At 38.8% G+C, this 25,640-nt stretch overlaps 1 protein-coding gene and 1 pseudogene across 2 annotated transcripts in view; both read left to right on the forward strand.

The window, feature by feature from the left end:
• The first annotated feature begins 11,818 nt into the window (after positions 1-11,818).
• Positions 11,819-25,640, forward strand: part of LOC107514794 (CD302 antigen) — a 107,002-nt gene continuing 93,180 nt past the window's right edge. The window contains exons 1-4 of one of the 2 annotated variants that reach the window (XM_016152864.2): positions 11,819-12,001; positions 17,274-17,642; positions 22,149-22,319; positions 25,281-25,445. In XM_016152864.2, coding sequence (XP_016008350.2) covers positions 11,911-12,001; positions 17,274-17,642; positions 22,149-22,319; positions 25,281-25,445 — 796 coding nt within the window. In that variant the 5' untranslated portion in view covers positions 11,819-11,910. The remainder of the gene's footprint in view (positions 12,002-17,273; positions 17,643-22,148; positions 22,320-25,280; positions 25,446-25,640) is intronic. The other variant, XM_016152866.2, reaches the window with a different exon arrangement.
• LOC118614667 lies at positions 19,720-19,838 on the forward strand (annotated as a pseudogene).

Below are 25,640 nucleotides of genomic sequence, written 5' to 3' on the forward strand. Positions count from 1 at the left end.
TGCACATAAATATTACAGTTAAGAAAGAAGTTTTGTGAGAATATACAGATGAACAACAGACATATGAAAAGATGCTCAATGTCACTAATCATCAGAGAAATGCAAATTAAAACCACAATGAGATATCACTTCACACCTGTCAGAATGGCTATCATCAATAAATCAAAAAATAAGTGTTGACGAGATGTGGAGAAAGGGAACTCTCATGCATTGTTGGCGGGACTGCAAATTGTTGCAGCCACTATGAAATTTCCTCGAAAACTTTATAATAAAATTACCTTATGACCCAGCAATTCCCCTTCTGGGTTTTTATCAAAAACAACAACAACAAACAACAATAACAACAAACCTAAAACACTAATTCAAAGAGATATATGCACCCATATGTTGATTGCAGCATTATTTATAATAACCAAGATATAGAAGCAACCTAAGTGCCCATCGATAGATGACAGAATAAAGAAATGGTACAAATATATAATGGAATGTTACTCAGCCATAAAAAAAGAATGAAATCTTACCATTTGTGACAATACGGATGGACTTAGTGAGTATTATGTTAAGTGAAATAAGTCAGGTGGAGAAAGATAAATACAATATGACCTCATTTATATGTAGATTCTGAAGAAGATTATTAATGAACAAACAAAATAGAAACAGACTCAGATACAGAGAACAAACTGATGATTGCCAGATGGGAGGGAGGTTAGGGAAGCTGGGTGAAAAAGGTAAAGGGATTAAGAACTACAAATTGGTAATTACAAAATAGTCACAGGGACCAAAAGTACAGCACAAGGAATATAGTCAATAGTATTGTAATAACTATTATGTACAGTGCCAGGTGAGTAATAGACTTGTGTGTGTGGCGGGGCAGGCGGGGTGGGGCGGGGAACTTCATAAATTATATAAATGTCTAACCACTGTGCTGTATACCTGAAATTAATATAAAACAATACTGACTGCCACTGTAATTGAAAAATAAAAAGAAAAAGAAATAAAAAGAAATAAGCTTTGCAGTGGCTCTTGTTTGACTTTGAGTCATAGCTCTGCCACTTGCTAACCATCTAGTTTTGGGCAAATATCAATCTGGCTGTTTCAATTTCCTTATCTGTAAAGAAGAACTAATAAAATCCACCTGAAAACTAAGAAATTAACATTGGTGCAAGTACTGTTAAGTAAACTGTGTACTTTATTTGGATTTCTCCAGGTTTTTTCACTGATATCCTTTTTTTCAAATTCAATCTAGGACATCTTGCTTTTATGTGTCATGTCTCCTTAGTCTCCTCCTATCTGGGCCAATTCCTTGACCATTTCCTATTTTCACGACCTTGACACTTTTGAAGATGAATAGTCGAGTAGTTTTTTAAAAAATTCTCAACATGGGTTTGTCTGATGTGTCTTCATGATTAAAGTTATGAATTTTGAAAAAAAAAACCACAAAACTTATTAGCCCCAACTATTGTATGATACAGGGGTATATCATATCAACATGCCTTATTATTGGTAATGTTTAGCTATATAGGTTTGTTATTTTGTGATAATTCAATAAGTTGTACACTGTCATTGGAGATATATATTGTATAAATAATATATTTGAATATGTATGTATGTTCTTAACTTGAATTATAACTACATGCAGTTATATTTATATCACACATATGTTACATATAACGCACACATATAAACAATTTAAATGTTTTTAAAACTTAAAAAAGATAAACCACAGTATAGAAGATATTTACAATATTTATAATTGAGAAAGAACTCATTTCTAAAATATACAAATTGCTTCTACAAATAAGAAAAAAATGGAAAACTGAATTTTTTTAATGGGCAAAATACTTGAACGGATATTTCATAAAACTGAATATTCAATCTGCCAATAAAGATATGGAGGGGTACACAATCTCATTAGTCATCACAGGAAAGCAAATTTAAATCACAATAAGATACCACCACACATACATCAAATTATGAAAACTTAAAAAGTCAGAATATGTAAGTGTTGGTGAGAATGCAGAGCTACTAAACTCTACTATACTGCTGGTGGGAGAGTAAATTGGCAAAACAATTTTGGAAAATAGCATGGCATTATGTTTTAAAATTATGCATACCTTATGACCAAGCAATTCCACACCTTAGAATATACTCAAAATAAATGCATGCATTGTGTTTTATGTATCAGATTTTTTGAAAACAGAGACAAACCATTTGCCTACTTAGTTGAATTAGCAGAAATCCAACATTCTTTCATCCAGCAACCACACCCAGCAGCAATTATAGAGCCACTGAAACAGCCTGGATCTTGCCAACTCTTTAAACACTTTGATATCTCAAAAGCATTGAGTCGGTGAAGGTATGAAGAAAATGTATAGACATACAATGGACTATTATCCAGCCTTAAAAAGGAAGAAAATGGGTGAGAGAATAGGGTGAAACTGGTTAAAAGGTGCAAACTTGTCGTTATAAGATAAACGAGTACCGGAGATGTAAGATATGACATGATGACACTGCTTTGTGGTTATTTGAAAGTTGCTGAGAGAGTAGATCTTAAAAGTTCTCATTGTAAGTGAAAAAAATTTTTCGTAACTATGTGAGGTGATGGATGTTAACTAAACTTATTGTGGCAATCATTTCACAGTATACATACGTCAAGTCATTATGCCATACACCTTAAACTTATACAGTGCTGTGTGTTAATTATATCTCAATAAAACTAGAAAAAACTTAAAAAGGAAGGAAAATCTGACATGCTATAACATGTGTGAACCTTGAGAACATTATGCTAAGTGAAATAAGCCAATTACAAAAAGATAAATACTATATGATTCCTTTTCTATGAAGTATCTAGGGTAGACAAATAGAGACAGTAAGTAGAATGATGGTTGCCATGAGCTAGTTGAAAGGAGGAAATGGAGTTGTTGTTTAATAACTATAGAGTTTCAGTTTCATTTTGTATTGTTTTGTGGGTTGGTTTGATTTGGTTTGGTTTGGTTTGGTTGAGAACACATGCTGCTGAAGAGAGCAGAGTTTCAATTTTGCAAGATGAAAAAGTTCCGGAGATTGGTTGAACAACAATGCAAATGTACTTTACATTACTAAACTGTACATTTAAAAATAATTAAGATATGTTAAAAAACAACAACAACAACAACAACAACAACAGACCCCAAATGGGTCACTTGCTAAGTCCCACCAAGATTTAATAACAAACAAAAGTACAGTTCAGCCTTTCCTGGGAATGGAATTTTAAACCAATCAGTGTGGAAATAACCCACTCTTTTATCTTCCTTGTCCCACCCTCTTTCTGCCTATAAAACCTTTTCATTTTGTACAATCTTTTTTGTACAATCAGAGCACCTTACTGCTTACCAAATGAAATGCCGACTGATTCATGAGTCATTGAATAAAGCAAAATAAATGTTTAAATTAAAAAAAGAATACATAGATCATGAATCCACCTGTATATAGTCCAAAAACAGTCAACCCTAAGCCATCTGTTTGTAATGGTTCCAACTATAAAGTAAAGAGAGGACATTATTACCATAAAAATTCAAATATGGCCACCTCTAGAGAGGTGGAAGTGGGTGTGATAGAAAAGGGAAGCAGAACTTCTAGACTTCTGGATTTGCTATATATATTTTTGCCTCAGTGATAATTACATGGATATTCACTATGTAATTTGATTATACTATTCATTTATTCTTTATGTATTTTTTATGTATGTTATGTTTCAGAATAAAAAATAATAAGACATATTTGGTATTGGTGATATAACATTATTCCTAGAAAGACGACATATAGATATGGTAAATTATGGAAACAATATAAAATATGATCCAATGTCACAGATAAGAGATAATAATCTAGGAGGTCAAAGAGAATAAGCTTGAAAGAGTTAAAATATGCACAGAAGAGAAAGAACAGTCTAGGTCAGAAGAATAACGAGAACAAAACTTGCACATTCAAATTTCCGGGGGTTGGTGTATAAAAGTAATGAATGATAGGTTAAATCAGTAACATTGGATCAGATTATTGAACCCACTTTATTTGATAACATGCACGCCTGTGTTAATGAAAACATGAAATATTAATAGCTCTATTTATTGATTGCTTATTCTGTGCTAGGCAATTTAAGGTTTATAATAATCTTATGATTAAGTGTCTTTATCTATTTTTTTTTAAATGAGGCAACTGAGGCTCAATATATGTATCTTGCCTAAAAACAGAGCTAGCAAGTGGTTGGGTGAAGACTCAAACCCATATGACTGATCTATGATAGAAATAAGGACCAACCTATCAGGAATGAGTACTCCTAGTACCCAGTGGTCTCTAAACACTATTTCCTACTAACAGGAAGCAAAGGTCTTTAGAGAAATGGCTGATTCTGGTCTAGGATAAGAAATGCACAGGCTGAGGCTGAAATATCTTGTCATTTGAGATCACAATAAAACGATGAAAGACTCCTATGGCCATGTCTTCTATAGCCAAAGTAAAGCATCAATAAAGATAACCGCAAGGGATTAAAAAACATCAAATACGTCTAAATGATAATAAAAAACAAAAATCTCATTGGTCTTCTCTGGAGGATGCTAGAGAACCACCTTTTTATTTTCAAAACTGATGAGAAAGAATCTAGCATTTTCCTACCTTTCTTATATGTTCTGTAGCTGTGGATAAACAAATAGTTGATAAGGGAAAAGCTTCTCTTGAAAGAAGTATCCAGCTATTAAATGAAGAAAAAAATGATATATTTATAATATCTCCATTTTATAATTCTTAATAAACTAAAAGATCCAGGTAATGATCATCAATGACCGATATTACCAAACAAGAAAAATTATGACTTACATGCCTCCTAACAGAAAAGCACAACACATATGAAATAGTACTGTCAAGAATAAGTTGAATTTGAATCTCGTGAAGGCTACTACTAATTTATAGAAATATGAGGCATATTGGAACATGTTAAACAATACAACAGTGATGCAATAATCACAATCCTGACTCAATTCTACAGATGAGCCCACTTTTTTTTTTACATAATTATAAGGGGAAAAGAATGGAAAGACAGGGTGCTTAGAGATTAAAATATTTAGGAGAAACACTAATCAGTGTCAATGTAAAAACCTAATTTGTATTTGGAGTCTAATTTAAATATATTATAAAAACAAAACAAAAACATTTATAAGATAATTGAGGAAGTGTGCACACCATTAGACATTAAACAGTATTATGGAATTATAGTCAATGTTTTTAGGTGAGATAATGTACTGTGTGGTTACGTCTTTCAGTAGATCTTATTTTTTAGAGATGCGAACTGACATTTTTACAGATGAAATATTTGATATCTGAGCTTTGCATCAAAATAATCTGTGAGGAGTAGAAAATGGGTCACAGTAAAGATGAAACAAGACTGATCATGTACTGATAACTGATAAAGAGAAGGGAACAGAAAGTTTATTACACTATTGTCTCCTCATTTGGCATAGTATTTATATTTTATACTAAAAAGTTAAAAATAAAAACAAAATGTTTAAAACAGGCTCAGAGTCTCTCTTCATCTGATTTATGGGGAGAGAGAAATGAAAAATGCTAAAGAGTAAGGAATATGGAGAGCAAGACAGTTATATTAAGAGAAGGCCTGGTGTTTCTGCCAAGGCTGAGAAAAAGATAAGTTTACAGAAAGAAAAATAGAGACATGGTGAACTCAGATTGCGTGGCCTCAAGTCTATCAACAAAGAGGCACACTCCTCTTCATGGAGTAAGCCCCTGGAAGATGGAACTGGGTCTTGAAGAGGAAAAGGTTTGGACCATCTGCTTCATGGAGGTATTAGCGAGTTGACAAAAGGTAAATAATGGTGAAACTGGTAAATTTAGGAATGTTATAATGTCTTACCTCTCAATATCAAAATTTCTTTGTAAAATTCTCACTGTTTACATTTCATAAATGTTTATAAAAATCAGTAAGCCAGCATTCTTAACTTTACCCATAACTAACAGGTTGGGTGGTCCTGAACTTTATTCCTGGGTTACAAGTTAGCTTTGATAGAGGGCACATCACCCTCTAATTCTCAAAGTTGGGAAACCTGACCTTCTCTATTTTCTGCTTAGGTCTGGAAACTAATTGTTCCAAAGTGTAAACTTGATCAGTTTCCCTGAGGAGCAAAGACTCCTGGGCTTATTTATCATTCGAACTGTTGTTTACTTGGAACAGATTTTGGCAATGGGTTTAGTTAATCCGAGAAAAGAGTCTCCAATTACGTGAGTCAAGAGCAAACACATCACCCCGATTCTTGCTTTTTTGCCAAAACATAGTGAATACATATCTCTGCCAAAGTCGAAACTTATCCCTTCATCACATTTCCCAACATCCAGAAAATCATTCGTACCACTGATATTATTTCCTTATTCTCCGAAGTATGTGCCTTTGACAAAAATTCTTCCTAGAGAATTCCCAACATGCTTGATATATTATACTCCTACCCAAAGTACATTAATGATATTTGCAATACAGTCCAACCAACTACACAATCCTTATCAACACTAGCATCCTCTTGATCCGGGATCCACCCTTACATCACCACTTCACACCCAAATTTCATCTTTGTCCCCTATCAGAAGTAGGTAACTAGCCCTAAGGCACTCTCATTGGTGTTTGTAAACTCTTTCGGTAGATCTAAGGGTCTACAGCTAATCTTTCTAATGCTTCTCATGTCCATGAAGGTCACTGAATCCTCTGAGCCTCATCTTCCTCGTCTATTAAGTGAGAGAACAGATAATGGACTCCAATTACAGAGCCTGAACTCTGTAATTCAACAGTTCCTAGACATCCATGCATCAAGTTAAGCTGAGTAAGTGAATAAGTCAACCACAGTGGCTCCTTGTCCAGTCTCTTGTGTCGATGTTCTATAGACACCCTAGTGGAACATTTACTCATCTGAGAACTCTACAGCTTAAAGTCGGTAAAGGAAATTCAGTTTAACAATATGAGCTGTTTAATTTTGGTTTTTGTTATTTAAGTGGATAAATTAGAATCTTATATTTGTCCTTTGGGGTCTATGTCCATGACTATAGGCCTCATGAGTTTAGTTATGACCAGGAGTAAATGCAGAACTTTATTATCAGGGTGTAGCGGGAATTGTTTAAAATTTATTCTTAGACCAAACTGTCGCCGAGGCCCCTTGGGTCCTCCTTACTACACCTGGGACCATCTATGGGCATCATCAAAACCACAGTTTTAATGCATCCCACACTAGCTCTCCTTATGCCACAACTCTCCGTGCAGTTAAATAAGCTTCATTTATAGTTTTTCTTTTATGTATCTTTTGGATGCTATCTCAGGTACAACTTTTTCTTATGTTGAATCAGTATCATCAAGGTCCAATAAAAAGAACAAAATCCATGCTAGATAGTTCAATAGAAGAAATTTAATATAGGGAAATAACTAGCTACAGAGGTGTTTAAGAGCTAAAAATAAGTGCTAATGATGCTACCAAGAATGCAACAACTTCAAGAAGCTGCTACTACCCACGGGGCTTGAGAGAGAGAGAAGAGATGGTGTTATCTAATAGAAGCCAGATTTTCAGAGATAGAACCTTGGAGAATGAACCATCCAAAAGGAGCTGGAAACACGGCAAGGCTGGCCTGGGGGGAACTAGACCACAAAGGGTGAGGCTTTTAGGCAGGAGCTGGAACCACAGAAGAGACACAGCCACTGCTTGACATACTCCCAAAGCAGAGAGGAGAAAAACACCCCGGATTCTCCTCAAACTTCTATCTCCTACCAGAAGCTCCCATTGTCTGAGTATAACCAGAAGGTAGTAAGTGAGGGAGCCTGCGAAATGCAGAATAGCTCCTTGGGATTCAAAGTCAGGAAGGGCAAGAATAGATCTAAGAGAAAACAGGAAAATAACCTGTACAAGAACTGTAAAAGGAAATATAAATAACCAATAAACAGGAAAATCAGCCTCGTTAGTGATCAGGGAAATGCAACTTTAAACCAAAACGAGATATCATTTTTACCTCCAACCAAAAATGTTAAAATGCCAAGTGTTGATGAAAATGTTCAGCAATGGGAATGCTTGCCCACACCACTGGGAGTGCAAACTGAAATGCACATTGGCATTGTCTAATAATGTTGATGCTGAACATACTTTATGATCCAGGAATTCCACTTCTAAGAATACACACCCAGGACTATCTAGCAGTGTGCACCGAAGAGACATGAACAGAAATGGTCACAGAAGCATTGCTAAGGATAGCAAACTACTCAGGATACAAGGATAGCTGGAACCTACCCAAACATCCACCAATAAGAAAATGGATAAAGCGCGCTTTGTTCTTATAATGGAATACCACAAAAAAATGAATGAAGTATATACACACACCAACACAAATGAATGTCATAGGCATAATTTTGAGCAAAAAAGATAAGTGGCAAAAAAAAAACTTGAAATGATTCCATTTACATAAAACTTTAAAAATATGCAAAATTATATGCACTATTTAAGGAATGAACCATATATGGAGAATCTGTAAAGAAAGGAATGATAACTAATTCAGAGTGGTTCTGTGTGGGAGTAAGGTGACTACAACCAGGAGAAGGCCCACAAGCATAGCTACTCTGTTTTAGATTTGATAGATTTTATAATTAAAAACATGACTTTAGAGGTTCTAAAAGTTCATGTTCCCACTCTCTAATTGCAATTGAGAATAAAATAATAGTAACACTCTCACACAGTCATGCAAGTTCTATAAGTTAGATTTCCATCTTGGTATCTTCACTTAAGGCTATTGACCTCTGCAAAGTTATCTTTCTTGCTGTGTTGCCCCAGTTTCCACATTTGTAAAATGACAATAGTAGTAATATTTTCATAAGATGATTGTGCACATGGGAAATGCTCAGCCAAATGGCCTGGCACCCAGTGGATCACAGATGTCTATTATTTTGCTCCAATCATTGCCTCAGCTTGGAGTGTCCTCCTCACCACCTCTATCTATTGAATGTTATTCATCCAAGGACATTCAGCCCAGTGCCTAAAGACCTACTTTATTTTTCCCTCTTTAAAACGCCTAGACTTCCCATTGTCTGTACTATTTATGAGGCATTCACCATATATTTATTCATTCATTCATCCAGCAAATCATGGTCCAGGTACTGGGAACAAAGTAATGACTAAAACAGATACGGTCACCACATTTACGGGTCCTGCAGTGTGAGGAGGAAGATATAGACATTCAGCAAATGAGCAAGCACATAATTAGTCCAGCTCTGCTAAATAATATCAAGACAAATTGCAGGATGCATTGAGAACCTGTCACACAGAAAGCTCTCCTAGACTGCAAACAAAGATTTCTTTGAGGAAGTGATATTCAGGTGAAATTTGAAGGATATTCTACTTTCTGCTATAACCACAGACAATAAATATTGAGGATCTATAACCTAGATGGAGTATCAGTGCTCATGTACCTACAAAAAAAAAAAGCAATAGGTAGCATATGTTAAACACTAAGTAAACAGAGTATACATTATTATTGGATGTTTGGCCGAAGGGTCAGGACCCTTTTTAGAAACATTTTATATAAAATGTGACATTTGAGCAGAGCCTTAACTGGAACTAAAACAAGGGAGGGGGAAAAGAAGCATTCTGAGAATGGCATAGGGTAAAATACAAATATATGGGCAGAGATAAGAAAAGGCAAAACGGATTTAGATAAGTAGCTTGAACCAAGGTGTTGCAGAGGAAGGTAACTGAAGATAAAAGTTCAGATCATAATGGAGCTTGCTTTTCCCTAGATGGAGTTTCTTTTTGTATCATGGGCTTCTTCTCCTCAAAAAAAAAAAAATAGAAGGAGAAGGAGGAAGAGGAGGAAGAGGAGGAGGAGGAGGAGGAAGAAGAAAAGAAAAAAAAAAGGAAAAAGAAAGAAAAGAAAAAAGTTCATTTGCAGAGCTGCATACAATTTCAGGAGTTCAAATTCCCCTGAACTCTTAATGAAGCATTCCTTCTATAAGCAAGCAGCACTGAAAAGATTTGAGTAAAAAAGTGCCCTGTTCCAAAGCGTGTTTAGAAGGGCTTATTTGCCCAAGAGGCTAATAGTAGTTGGTAGTGATGTCAATTAAGAAACTACTGTAATATAATGCAAGCAATAGCTCATATGGCCTTAGGCTAAGGGAGAGCTCTAACATTTCATTAATTAAGTAATATTAATTGAGAGCTTACTCTGGGACAAGCCTGGCGCTCCATGTTAGGGATGTGATAATAAAGAAGATGAGACCACTGCCCTCAAGGAGCTCCAGGATGGGCAGGATCAGAAAGGCAAGCAGGCACAAACGCAGAGCAATCAGAGGACTAGCAGAGTGTCTTAGTCAGAACTTTCCACCACCATTCCCTAGAGAATCAAGTCAAAGGTTTTATATCCTATTTAAGGCGCTTTAAAAAAAATGGCCACAACTCACCTTTCTGCTGTCCTTTAGGCTAAGAACCCCACCACAACTACTTTCAACAACCACACATACATACACCCTGCAGGGCAGCCACCCTGGACTCTTGACTGTCTTCTGACACCGCTTTGCATTTTCCTGCTTCATTGTCCCACCAGCTAAGCCTGGTCAAACTCCTACGTGTTACTCATTCTTCCAGTCCCAGTTGAGGTGCCGCCTTCCTTGAAGCTTTGTCGAGTCTCCCCATTAACTCTGCCCTGAGTTATTGTGTGCGTCTCAGTCTCCCCTAGTATTCCGTAAGCTTGAGAGGGCAGGGATGTTGTCTTTCTATCTTATCCTGGAAGGCGCCCAGTTCCTGTGATGGCAATTGCCCAGTGTATCTGCCTAACTGAAAGTGAGGATCCTGGAGGGAAGACACAGCCAAGGAAGATCTGAAACCATCAGCAAAGCCTTGGCAGTTGGAATCAGAAAGGTAACCTAGATAGTCCCCTCTGGAAGATTTCACTCTCAGGGGCCAGAGATGGAGGCCATCAGGGTTATACAGCACATGCTCAGTAAACACGGGGTTTAAAAATGTTGCACCTTTATAACCAGGTAACTTAAGTCACCCTACTTATAATGATAGCGGTTCCCACAGGGAGAGGAGAAATTCTACTCTCACAATTGCCTGTTTTGGGTGCAGACATCCACATTTCCACTATTATTATTAGTTATTATTATTAAATTATTTTTTAGAAAGAGCTTACTTCCCAAGGTCAAATGGGAATAAAGCCAAAGTCATTCTTGGAAGTATTGTAGGGTCACTCGAATGGCTCTTGCTTTTAATTCTTAACAACTGCAGGTCGAACTGCAGTGTGCATTACTTCCCCTGTTTGCACTATCAAAATGCAGAAAACGTTGACGGAATTTTTTGGCTTGGCTGCAGCTGCACCACGACAGGTGCACATTTCCCTCTTTGAGGTACGAGAGGATGTGGGTGCCTTTCAAACCCAGAGGTGCAACGAAGTCATCTCTAACTGAAGTACGTTAGGCAGAGAACAAGGTCTTAAACTGACTGCATCCACCCACCAGGTCCATGCCAAGTTCCAGCAAGTGCCGTGTCTCCCCGTCTTTACGAATGAAGGGGCAGGGCCCAGGCCCCCGAAAGGCCGTGGTTTGCGCGGGGCGCTGCTTTCTAGCTGCACACTAACTTTCCCGCTCCTTGCTGATCCCGCGCGTCGCAGGTGCGCAGAGCTCTTTGCGCGTCATCATGCCGCCTCCTATCCCCACCCCACCCCACTGCCCTGCCCCTCCCTGCCTTGAGACCCAAAACATGCTTATCCGATTGGCTGAGAGCGGCGGAGGCGGACTCAGAGCGTCCGGGGAACCTGCGGACTAAGGCGCCGGTGGGGCAGGCTGGGCGCGCTGGGAGGGCTAGGTGCCGCCTGCGCCCGAGGACCCCGTTGGACCTCTGGGGCCTGCTCAGGATGAGGACGCGCTGGCGGACCCCTCGCCCTGCGGCGGAGCTCCTCGTGCTGCTCCTGTGCTTCGGTCTGGCGGAGCCCTCTGGTCACGCAGGTAACTGCGGGGAGTTCGCCCGCCAGCCGGCTAGGGACCTCGACGCCGGCAGGTCTGCCGATTTCCCTCGGTTAGGGTTAGGGCTGCGCCCCGGGGTCACATCATCTCTGCTTTGCTCGGGGATCTGGAGCCGTATAAGTGAGCCGAATGGGAGAGCTGGGGAGAAGGCGCTCCATTGCCCTTCGGGGTCGGAAAGAGGGCAGGTCGAGGCATGGGAAGGCAGGGCCTTTCTGGTGCCAAGAGCAAGAAGTCCACTGGTAGGAGAGGCGCGCCGAGTCTTTTCTGGGTGGGTCCCCCCGCTCCTCCTCATCCTCTTTCCTCTAACTTGCTTCCCCGGAGTTTAGGGCTTCTCAACAGCCCCACGTCCTATCCCGCCCGTCCAGCTTCTTCTTTACCGTTGGTTCACTTTGGCCACTCGGTGTCCAGAGGTTTCTACCCACAACGCCAAGGATGAGTAATGATTCCGCAACTTCGCTGCCTTCTGATGCAAGTGAAAAAAGAAGTTAGGTTAAGCCATGTCTCCAAAAGTAACCATGATCAGGACTCTGTTGTGATGCCCACCCCGTGTGCCTCGAGCAGAGACCCTTTCTTCTAATTGACTTATCAACCCCAAATGATCCCCATGAGACCGACAGTCTCCCAGGGGAGGGCGGGTCATTTGCCCGAGAATTTCCTGCCTCTCGTTGCAGAAACAGGACCAGGAACCAATACCCTTCGCTTATGCTCTTGGTAGTGCCAGCCGCACCATAACCCCCTGGGGGCGACCAGAGTTTGCTTTTACTTTCTCTTTTTGCCTTGGCAAAGGTATACTGAGGACTTTGTTTCTTAGTCGAGCTGCACAATGGACAGTGTGCAATCAGCGGGCTGTCCCCACCCACCACTTCTGTAATCTTTTCTGTATGAGGAAGTAAATGCTGATCAAGGGAGTTTTTGAAAAACTTCACGTTGCTTGTGGCTCTTGTTTTCTTTGCAGCTAAACTAAGCTACTATTTGATTTAGACATTGTTCAAAGAGTGATGGCAAGAGGTTTCTTGGAGTGTCAGTGGCATCACTCTGCCTACATCAGGACCTTTTAGTGGACCCAACTCTGATTCACACTTCTCCATTCTCCTTTGATCCGTGTTTGAAACCACCAGAAGTCCTTTTATTGCTGTGAGAATTCTATTCTGCATGCCCCACAACCCAGGGAGAAAGTTTTCAGCAGCTAACTACAATCAAAACACACTAACCTTTCAATCACCAAATTCTTGGTTTCCATCTACATCTATTTTAGGTTTATCTGTTTTGTCTTCCCCCACAGAGCTCAATATTTCCTTAAATTTTGCAATCTCTACAATCCCTGGCCTTTCTCATCAACCAAAGCAAAGAGCATGGGCTTAACGCCATTCTCTTTGCACTAGGTGTTCACAGGTATTTGCTTTCTTGCATCCGTCCTCACCCTTACCAGCTGCTCTGGTTGGCCCTATTAAGGAAAGCACTGAAATTTTGAAACCCCAGCTGTTTAGGTAGCTTGTTTGGCAGTGTGTCAGCTTCATGATGCTGGTAATGGCATGCACCTCATCATATGTACATTCCTCTAGCTCAGATACTAGAGGAATACCTCTGTGACTTTGGGGAAATGCCAATTGCTTAGTTTACTTTTTCGCCTCCTTGGAGAGCTAGCAGCTTGAAGTAAACCACTCCTTCCAGGACTTCTGAGTCTCTCACCAGCCTATACTACCCAATCTGAACTCCATGACTTTCTGACTCTTGGTAGATTGCCATGGAACCTATTGTCACTTCAGGACCTGACTTTGAGCTGACAAACCCAGACTTCCAGTTTTCTCTTGCTGCACGCGTACATTCTGCACATATGGTAGCAACTCCGCAAAATGCTTAACAGTGCAGGTTGTGGAAGATCCCCTAAAGTTAAAAATGCTACAGTCTTTATCTTTCATGCCTTCCGGAGAGTCTCCCTTTTCATTTGTCTGTGGTTATAAAATGTTGATGTTCAACTTGTCTTTGAAATGTACAAAGCTCTTTGGTTTTTAGGGCTTGTAAGACAGGAGTTTCTTAATGATCAGACAATAATTCTCCTTTGATGGATGTAGAAATACTAAAGAGTCATTTTCGATTTCTGATAATGCTATATAGCCATTTCCTCTCAGACACCACTAGAATGTTTATATAAAATGAAGCATATAAAAAGTGCTCCTATGGGTGATGAGGCTTCTTTTTATCAATCTCTGCTTTTTAGACTTACCCAATATGGTATTTGGAGGTAAACATTAAAACTCCATTTAAGACCAGTATAAGGTTGTTAAGTAAACAAGATGCTCTATAAGACTGTCAATAAAGAATCTGTTTTATAAATTGCTCTGTAATTACCTTTTAAAAGTGTATTGCATTTCTGAAATATTTTATATACTATTATGTAAAAAATTTTCTAAATAAGGAATTATTTTTATATTTTATTCGTCCTTGTTCCCGCTCTACAACCTGCCAACCTGAGGCTGACTGAATGGTTCCTAAGGGTACAGAATGATATGGGGAAACATGAGAAGACCTGACTTTCCCTAGGTTATATAAATATACGAATGCTTAAACATACATTATGTATGAAGGCTAATAACAGTTTCCTTAAATCATATCAGTAATTAATGTCTGTGCTAAATGACTACTATAGATGTCAAATAGTGATACCACATACTAGAGTAAAAACAGATTCAGGATGAGAGAAGTATCTACAATCATAGATGTTTCAATTAGGTAAGAAGTTTGGCAACTCCTCTTTCACATAGCTCCTCAACACCTCTCCTGTAGTCTTTCAGAGTTCCTAGAAGCTTCGAGCCCATAGGTGTCCCAGAAGTAAAACATATAGTAAATGGAAAAGGGTACATATTTTTTCTCTTCCAAAGAGTACGTGCAAAGCAGCACTGTCACCTAAGTGCACATGCTCAATACAGATGGAATTAGAATGACCTAAAATGCTGATAGCATTAGCATGACATAATAAAGTTGTAGGCATCTCTTCAAGAAAAATATGCAGTGAACTTAGCAAAGACCAGTAAAACCAACAAGACTAGGAAAACTGTTATCTTGTGGATATATAGGATGTTAGTACTGGAAGTGGCTTAAATATCGTATCCTTCCCTGCTTTCATCTTACATTTAGAGATACGAAGACCTTGGGGAGATTGACTTCCCCGAGTCTTCCAGCTAATTGGTCGCAGAGATAGGTCTTTAATCTAGGACCCCTAATTCCTTATTTCAAATACTTTTTTCACTGTACTAAGAGCAATCGCTAATCTACTGGATTCTGCAAAGGCAACTTGAAAAATCTAGAGCTCCAAACTACAAAAGTAGGCAAAGCCGCTGCGTGCTCAGTTCACCTGTGTGGAGTTAAAGGGCACAGAGCTGAGCGCCCAGTGAGTTTATAGGAGGGGAACTTTCCAGCAAAGGGATGGCAGCAGCCCCTTCTTCTTCAGGAGCAGACTTCTTTTTTTCTGCAGTAATTCCGATGCTTTGGAACACAAGATTTATTTTTGGCACGTGAAAGAATAGCTTGTGAAAATAGTACATCATGGATCTGAGTGGCTATTGGATATGTGGGAAGACATTAGAGAAAGTGTGAGTGGTAATCTAAGATAGTACATTTTCCTTTTATGTTGGTTATGGACTCCCGAAGTGTCCATAAAGTAGAGAATGGCAGAGTGATGTCGAAGAACAGCAAGGGATGGACGCTACTATGACAAGCGTACTGAGCTGCAATCCCATGCAATATTTGTAAATAAAATTTTGAAAGTAAAAATAAGTAAAAGTTTTAAAGGATTTTGTTGTTCCTATTGGTTCTCTCATTGCTGCTGCTATTCAAAACAAAAAGTTCTGTCCAAAGTTCAAACTGGAATTGCATTTAATTTTATCGTTATTATTTACATAGTGAAATTTCCCCTCAAGTCCTTGGTATGAAAATTTTTTACTCTGAAAACCTGTGGACTGTTATTAGGAAAGTTTTAGTAAAACTCATGATTGTGAAGCTGGCATCAAAATGAAAGCGCCTTTTGGGAACTAAAATTTTACAAGTTCTGCTGAACCCTTTGGTTCATTGATAATGGTTATTTAAGTTTGTCAAAAATATTTCAGCTTTGCTCTCATTAACATGAAATTCTGTGCTGTCAGTTCAAAAAAAATCATCATTGTGAAAGGATTGGCCAAATTATTCAGCTATAGTTTTTGTAACAGATGTGAATCTTGCTCCACAAATTCGTGTGCAAGAAACAATGCATTATTTTCGTAAAATCAAATTCAGATTTATCCTGAGGTCCTTTTACACCAAGTTAAGGGAACTTCAGTTTCTGTCATTACCGTGGTCTTCCCCAGATCACACAAAACTGCCAGGGGAACATTCACGGAGGATCCTCACTTTAGCCTTAGCTCATACTGGTTACTTCTGAGTTTTCCATTGTCCAGACCTAATGGGTCTTAAATCCTGTGGCACAGGTGATTGCTGGAGCTCAGGTTTGGCCTCCCTAGGTGATCCACAGAGGTAGTCTCCTGGCCCCTCCCACAGGGGTTTCCGGTCACCTTCCTGGAGGTGCTATGCGGAGCTGGCCGCATGTCCCCCCTACTCTCAGAACCCAGACCTCCATTGCCTCTCATCCCTTTATCTAACCGTCTACTTCTGCCCCCTCAGAAGTCTCCCCATCTCCTCTGAGACATATTAATGTCATGTAATAATTTACCCTGCCATAGTAAAGGATAAGCAAGACAGAATTGTGGTCTCAAATCGCCTCAGGATATTTTTTTATTGAATGTAGACCACCTGTCTAAAGAAAGTTAAGACTAAGGCACATCCTCATCTTGTTAAATAAAGGGAGAAATGGTGCATGAGATGACTGTTAGAAATATGCATACTATTTATTCTAAGTGCTTTACATGTTTGAGCTTATTTTATCCTCACATCTACTGTGTGAAGTACTGTTTTACGAAGGAGGAAACCGAGGCATAGCCATTAAATAACTTGCCCTGATTACATGGCTAAGAAGTAGCAGAGACAGACTATGAGCCCAAGCTGATGGGCTCCAGGCTCCAGGCTCTTCTCCCACACTGTACTGCCCCACTGGCAACCATTGTCCTCTGACCTTGTGTAGTTAGTACATTAGAGTTTATACAGCTTGGAGGGCGGGAATGGTCCAGAGGTGCTCAGACTCTCCTCAGCAAACAGGGGTCAAGGCACATTAGTCACATAATTCAAAATCCTGACACATCTTCTTTGACGGTCTGTCTTGACTCAGGTAATGATCCATTCATAATCGTCAATGAAAACACGGGCAAGTGCATCAAGCCGCTGAATGACTGGATAGTAGCACAGGACTGTGACATAACCGAGGACATGTTATGGAAGTGGGTGTCCCAGCATCGGCTCTTTCATTTGCAATCCCAAAAGTGCCTTGGCTTAGATATTACCAAACCCACGGATTCCTTGAAAATGTTCAGCTGTGACTCCAGTGCCATGTTATGGTGGAAATGTGAGCACCACTCTCTGTATGGAGCTGCCCAGTTCCAGCTGGCCCTGAAAGGTGGACACGCCATCGCAAGTAGAAATTTATCTGATGTCTGGAAGAAAGGCTCAGGGGAAGCCCTGTGTGACCAGCCTTACCATGGTGAGTATTCGAGAGGGACCTTGACTCATTTGCTGTTGCGTTTGGTACATGTAGCATTGAACTTGCACAACTTACAGCAGATAAAGTTGTACCCTGGTAAGGGCAGGAAACCAGCATTCAGTTCCAGGCACTGGGCAGTAACTTTGAGCTGCCCCTGGGAGGTCGGTGCTATTTGCTGTGTTACAGTAAGGCCAGGAGAGATTAGGTGCCTCGCCAGAGGTCACACAGCCATTCTCTGGCACACTGGGATTTGGGATCTCTCTAGAGCTTGAGCATATGTACTTTCCATGATTACATTCTGAATTCCAGAGCAAAGGAAAAGGTAGAGTAACAGGATATCTTTGTACAGGATAAAAGTCAAATGATCTAATAAAGTCAGACCTATTCTAAGTTTTAAAAAGTAGAAAAAAGAAAAAAAAAAGGAAATGTATTTTTTGTCTGCACATTTTGATGTAATGGTAAACTTTTAAGAACCTCCTGTGGGTTTACTTACTTATTTTTATTTTTGGCAAGGCTATGGCACTTTAATGTTTGTATTTATGATTCAGCATTTTGAGTGGACTTTTTCTCAGTAGCTTCCAAAAATGAGTATGTAAATATTACCTTTAAGGGAGCTGATTATGAACTTTGTTCTGAGTCTAGAGATTGGATTATAAGGAATTTCTAAGTTTAAGAAGAATGAGTAGATTTATTTTTTAAATTTCTAAATGTAATTAGCTATCACCCAGGCATATCTTTTCTATTATGTTGCTCTAAATTACATCAAATGTTGAGAGATATATATGTAGATATATACATACATATTTAAGTATCTAAGTCTTAACTGTTACCTTTGCTCTTCTTTGTAAATTTACATCGCTTTATAGAGGTTTCCCCCTTTTCTTAAAGCTCACTTAAGCTTCCCCTTATTTGCACAAGTTTTTGTCCTGGGGGAAACCTCTTTCTATTTCTTGGATTTCTTAGTGAAAATGTAGCTTCCTCTGAGAAGTCAGGTTCTACTGGGGAAACAGAGCATTAAGGGTGAGCTTTTCCTTTTCTTCAGTTCTCAACCTTTGAGTAATTGAACAAGTCTCTTTCTGCTAGCCAGCTTCCTTCTAACCTTAAAAAGTGATTGATTTCTGGGATACCACTTAATGGCAAGCTTAAATTTTGTGCTATAAAAGCCTTTCTCCAACTGGGCAACTAAGAGAAAACATGGAACCAAACAAAATACCTTTTACACTGGATTTGACTTGTCTCATTGTATTTGTTCAGGAATCAGAAAGGATAGTTTTCTTGGCAGGGCTCTTTCTATCTTCTTCCCCTAATTCCTTTGAAAGATATAGTTGTAATTGTAAATTCCTCTAGTCCCCCAAATTCCTTCATTTCAATATAACTGGTTTTCTTTGTAATTCTATGTGTTTTATTTTATGCATTTATAATATTCTTCTGAGAATGGTGCCCATGCACTTTACATGGTTTCCAAAATGATCAGTGGCTCAAAAAGGTTAAGAACCCATTTGGGGCACCACCCCAGAGAGAGCTAAACAGGCATAAAGTGTTTCTTGACTTTACCAAACACAGTATTTGAAACACTAAATTTCTTAGTAGGAAATTTAGAAGTTAAGAAAAGGCACATGTAATTCTGACTTGACAACACATACCTCAAGTTTCAGTTAGTACAGAGGCCAGGGCCAAACCTGCCTCCTCTTCATTCCTCTCTGGATAACTGGTATTGTCTAAGTCATATATGTCAGCAGTCTACAAGTTGTCCTGCTTTCCTCTCACACCATTCAAATTTAGTCAAATATTAAGTCCTGACAATTTCGTTCTTCTAAATTGATGTAGTTCCTTCTTGTTTTTAGGTTAGAGATTGCTGTCTTAGCTAGAGAATTAACTAGGACTGCTCTCTCAGACTCCCCATATTGTCCTCCTCTTATCTAGCTATTAGAGATAAGAAAGATAAGATACCTGAGTCCCAACAAAGTGAACTCCAAGGTTATCAAGCTTGTTATAGCAAAGCTACAGCTCAAAACCAAGATTTCTCCCTTGGCTTTGCTATAATTATTTTTTACTTCTAATATAAAAACGTTTGTCTGTCTATGGCCATGCCACCCTGAACGTGCCCGATCTCGTCTGATCTCAGAAACTAAGTAGGGTTGAGCCTAGTTAGTACTTAGATGGGAGATCACCTAAGAATACCAGGTGCTGTAGGCGTTAAAAAATAAATAAATAAACTAACTAAATAAATAACGATCGTCTTCATGTCCTGTGTTGCCTTTCTCCTTAACCTCTATCCTGTGTGAGTCATGTTCACGAGAAAACTTTAGTTGTATGCATTTTATGAATACACTGCTTTCACTAGCATCCAGATGTGCATTTGTATGGTTAAGATATCTTGACTTCACGAGCACACTTCGAATTTTGAATCTTGCAGAGGAAATGGACTTTTAGCGTAAGGGTGGCTGTAGAACTCTAAATTTTGAGCAGTTCTTAAAAGCCTGCCAACCTCTTGAACCATTGGAGCTGTTTAGTCTCATATGACCAAAGAACTTGTATTAGTTTTCCGTGTACATGCCTCATTTATTTATAGGCTACTATTCTTCACACATTTAGAAGATTCTTCTCAGGAAAGCCTGTCTCTCTCGGGAAACCCATAGGACTTAAGTCCAGCAGCAGCAAAGAAATGTGTGAGACTAAAACTCTTAGTGAATAGTTAGCATAATTTAGCTGCTGCGATTGTGGTGGTTGCCATATGCTTTTTATTCTGCAGAGCACATTATGAATAGGAGAGCTTTTTAAGCCCATCTTCGAGCTATGAAACATAACTTGAAACCTAAGGAGACAGCCATTGATGTCACAAGTTGTCCTTATATGTCAAGGACTCTAATCAGAGAGCTGGTTCTCATCCCTTTCATTTACAGCTGAATGACTGAAATGTTTCACTTAACTACTCTGCAAAAATGGGAATTTCACAAAAAAGTGCAATACTGGCCCTGCTGATCTCATGGGCTTATGGTAAAGAGCAAGTGAAAGCACTTTGTTTTAGAAACACAAGGATTTAGGGGAACAAAAACCAAACCTGATTGTTCTACAAGCAATAATCATTTACTCTCCTTTTAAGTATTGTGACAGGGGAATAGAAATTGGTCCTGAGCTATTGGGAGTTTGGGTATGGTTGAAAACAAAACATAAGTAATGAGCAGGGTCTTTATAAAATATAAGGACAAATTACTCTTTAACAGAAGTACTCTGTTCAGAACCATTTATGTCAGAGGAAAACAAAACCAATGTTCCTTAAAGGATTGTTTGCCAATAAAAACATCTAAATTATTTTTACCTTATGCTGTATCACTGCTTAATATATTCTAAACTATTAAATTTAGTTTCACACTTCAGTTAAGTGAATATTTGAAAATAATAAAGGATGTGGAATCAAATACTATCTTAAGCATACTTTTATGCAAATCTATGAGACATTCTGAGACTTTAAAAACCTGGTAAAGGGTAAGATCTGATTATTATGCTTTACCTAATAGCCATTATTTAATCTCTTAATGGCCATAGTTTTAAACAAATTAAGAATGTGGAAATGGTGACCAAAATAGTTATAGAGTTAGCTATTCTATAAAACACCTTGCCAAGAGGACTATTATCAGGACAAATATTGAGCACTTCCCCTTAGTATTTCCAGTTATATTTGAGGTTAAAATAATTTTCCAGTTCTTGTCTGTTACCAGGGAAAATTATTAAAATGAAAAACAGTTCTGCTGACTCGCCAACCACCAGCTGGTCCTATGACTGCACAGCTGAAACTGGTTCTTCTTTTTTAACCTGAATCACGATGTCTTACCTCTCTCCAAAAATCCACCAAGATGCAGCAGCTCTTCCTTCCACTTCCTCAAAACCTACAGCCTCAATTCGACCACCAGTCTGTGAAGAATAAGGCTGTTTGTGCATCTCTCTGACTCCACATTTGGTTCCAAAGTCCATACCCACCCCAAGTAATTCCAATGTATTTTTCTGGCCCCGTTCATAATAAAGAAAAGAAAATGGATTTTACATTTAATCTCAGGCAGAGTCCTCCTTCTGATGAAGTACTCTGCTAACCACAGTTGTCAATTGATCCTTACTTGATCAAGCCACAGTCTTTTAGCTCTTCATCCCACCATAATAAATGAGCTTTACAGGCATTATCTCATTGAATCCTCATGAACGAACATGAACTTGGTACTATTATTCCTAATTTGCAAATGCAGAAACTGAGGCTAATAGTGGTTGGAGAGCTTGCCCACAGACACACAATTGGTCAGTGGGGGAGCCAGTATTCAAGAACAGACTTGAGCAATCGGCATCCAAATTGTCAATTTCCACACCATGCAGCCTACCCAGATACTGTATTTGCATAAGTGAAAACAACGACCTTGACCTTTCGTTCAAAGCAGTTTTAGAAATTGGTTAACTGAAGCCGATTATCCAGTTTTTAACTCTCCTTTCCTCTGTTCCTCCCCTTCCGGCAACCCACAGAGATATATACCAGAGATGGGAACTCCTATGGGAGACCTTGTGAATTTCCATTCCTAGTTAATGGGACCTGGCATCATGAGTGCATCTTTGATGAAGATGACGGTGGGCCATGGTGTGCAACTACCTTAAATTATGAATATGATCAAAAGTGGGGCATCTGCTTAAAACCAGGTATGTATAGACTAGTAAACTTAATATCTGGAAAGAAAAGGATACCATTTCTGTGAGGCAAAAGGGAGAAGGAAGAGTCCAAGATGATTTTAAAAATGACTACTACAAATATTATCCTAGATAAGAAGTATATATTTGAGGAAAGAGGGAGAAGTAATATGTAGCTATGAACTTGCTTTCAGAAGAAGGCTGGGAAGCAAACCAAGGCTGGATGGTGTCATAGAAGGCAAAGGATGAGGCAGTGTTCTGTAGTCCAGATCCCTCAGGGAGAGAAAGTAGACAAGGCATGGGCGGTTAGGAAATTGCTGAAGACCTTTAATTGAGAAGTTTCAAAAAACTAGTGGCAGTAGAAGCTGGGTTATAATGGACTGACGCATAAACAGAATGGGAGTAAGCTTCTTGAGTTTTTTGGAAAAGAAGAAGAAGGAGGGAGGCAGTTTGAGGGGGAGATAGGTTGAAGAAACACTATTAGGATGGTGGACACTTAAATATGTTTATGGCCTGAAGCAAAGAGTGGGGGCAGATATTCCTGGCGCTCTCAAAAATGGTGACATTGTTCCCTCGGCCATTCCTCTATATTGGTCAGAGCATTTTTTCTAATTGCTTCTTAGAAGCAAACAATGCCGGGTATGCTAAAGAATTTACTTTCTTCAGAAAGAGAGAAAGAGAGACCAAAGTAGCAGTTGCATCATTGTCTGGTATATAACTTTCCAATCAGTTGAGAGTTAAAGTACTTGACATGTGGTGAGTACTCAAGAAATGTTTTTCATGGGCAACAAGTTGGAAGAATTTGTAGTAAAGAAAAAAGGAACAGCTCCAGACCTAAGTAATAATACTTCATACTTACAGGGCCCTGCCAAGTGTCAGGTACTATTATAACACTCAACTTGTGTTAACGTATTCTCACACAACCCTATATAGTAGGAATAATTATTTATCCCCATTCTAAAGATGAGAAAAGTACAGTACAGGAGAGATAAATCATTTGCCTAAGGCTACACAGCTAATAAATTCAGAGCTAGGATTTAAAGTCAGGAAATCCAGTCCCAAGGTCCTTGTCCCAAACAACTGTACTATCCTGTCTCATTCAGCATCCAGCCTGGTGATCTAGTAATGCTGATCCCTCCTTGAGAGAACCTGATATTTAAAATGCAGTTCTAAACAATTTGAAGAGGTTATACTGAGCCAATGATTTTCAAATTTCAGGATGCAATAGAGAGAGAGCCCCTGGAGAGTCCATCAGAACATAGAGTTTTTGGAGCCTACCTCCAGAAATTGTAATTCGATAGATTTAGAGTAGGGCCCAAGAATTTGCAGTTTAATAAGTTCTCAGATAATTCTGATGATGCTGGTCTGGGGACCATACTTTGATAATTACTTCTTTAGGTAGGGGCACAGGCTTTTCAACACCTAGAACTTACTAAAAAAATAAAAAGCAAATATTAATAATAAGCAGAGTCTGGTCAACCAGACAACAGTTTAAATCTCACTATAATCTGGATCAAAATTTTAGATGTGCAAACCTTCACTTCTTAGGTGAGAGGCAGCAGATCCAGACTGATAAAATGATTTGCCATGGTCAGACCCCAACTATGTGGAGCCTGGTGGAGATCCCATGATTCCCACCCTCCTTTCCCAATGGATGCATCCCACTGTGCCTTGTAGCCTCGATTGCCATGTGTCTCAATGCCTGTAGCTTCTTTGGGATGGGAGTCAAGGGGAGGGTGTTGTTAATGCATTCATGTGCCTTCCAGAGTTATTTTTCTGGAAGAAGTAAGCCTGTGAGTTTTTTAAATCCAAGGACTTGCTAAACCAAAGAGCTTTAATTTTATAGCAAACACAGGGCTATTCTCCTGGAAGCTTCAGGATCTATAAGCATAGGCCCTCAGTGGTAATAAGGAACCTTTAGGCAATATACTTATAAATCTACCTATTTTGTTTTCACCAAACATCACAACAACCTTTGTTACTCTTTAGGCCATTCAGAAGTGGCTGAAGGAGCAGTGTTAGCCATTCAGAAGGTTGGTAAAACCAGATTCAGAGACCAGTGCTCTGATTATATCTCTTCCACAAACACTTCTAGATCTTTTGTTCCCATCTGTGAAATGAGGATGCTAGCCAAGATGAGATGTAAGGGCCCTTCCAGCTTGAAAGCACTTGTTATGAAATGCCCTTTGTAAACCCCCAACATGAAGCCTGGGACACACTTGATGTGACCTATATTGGGTTTTCCTTTTTGTAGAGAGCACAATGGAGTCTTTGAGTATGTTTTTGTACCAAAATCTATACATTTTGTTCAGGAAAGAGCTGGAAGGTTTTTTGTCTCAAATGATACATGCTTAAAATATTTTAAATATTTATTAAAGAAAATAATATGTACATTATACAATGAATGTATATGTTTGTATACATATGCACCCATGTGTATATATACATATAGAATTACAATTATATAATATTAAGTATATACCATATATGAAATTATCTATTAAAATATTAAGGAGACGCTTGGACTGGGTTTCCAAAATAACAGTCTCTTGGGCATTTAAACAGTATGTCTGCACACACACATACACATGCAGTGGTTACACTACAGGCCGTGTGCCAACCCCTCTACAGTCTGGCACCATCTTCACATGAGCTTGTTTTCTATTAACTCGGGTTTAACAATGTGAACACAGTTGAAGACTCCCACCTTTAGGCAAAGGGTAAGCATGGGCTAATTGATATGGGATAGAGGGAGAGGAGATAAGAGAGTGGAAGCTTTAACCAGCCTGAGTTGTTTGCTGTCCTACGACTTCAAATCCTTTGTGTAACCAAAGAGTCAAAATGTGATCTAGTCAGACAATAAGCTTAGCATATCCTGAGTATGCAAATTGAATTGCAGTATTTATAAGCATTCTAAGTAATAGAAAACATTATGTACTTACTTTATGATCACTCATATCTTTTTATCAACAGAAAATGGCTGTGAAGATAATTGGGAAAAGAATGAGCAGATTGGAAGTTGCTACCAATTTAATACTCAGGCAGCTCTTTCTTGGAAAGAAGCTTATGTTTCATGTCAGAATCAAGGAGCTGATTTACTGAGCATCAATAGTGCTGCTGAATTAACTTATCTTACAAGTAAGTTTAATTTGCATATGGTAGAGCCAATTTCTGGAATTATAAAGATGCTGTCTTCCTCTATTTTCATATCCAGATATGTTATTTTGTGTCTATATTTTTCTATCTTCTCTTGGGATTAAACTTCAGTACTGAAGCCCACAAGCAAAAAAAGTATTGAATATAATCCTTCCATTCAAAATACATCTCATGATG

The sequence above is a fragment of the Rousettus aegyptiacus genome, unplaced genomic scaffold (assembly GCF_014176215.1).
Source record: "Rousettus aegyptiacus isolate mRouAeg1 unplaced genomic scaffold, mRouAeg1.p scaffold_m13_p_2, whole genome shotgun sequence".
NCBI lineage: Eukaryota > Metazoa > Chordata > Mammalia > Chiroptera > Pteropodidae > Rousettus > Rousettus aegyptiacus.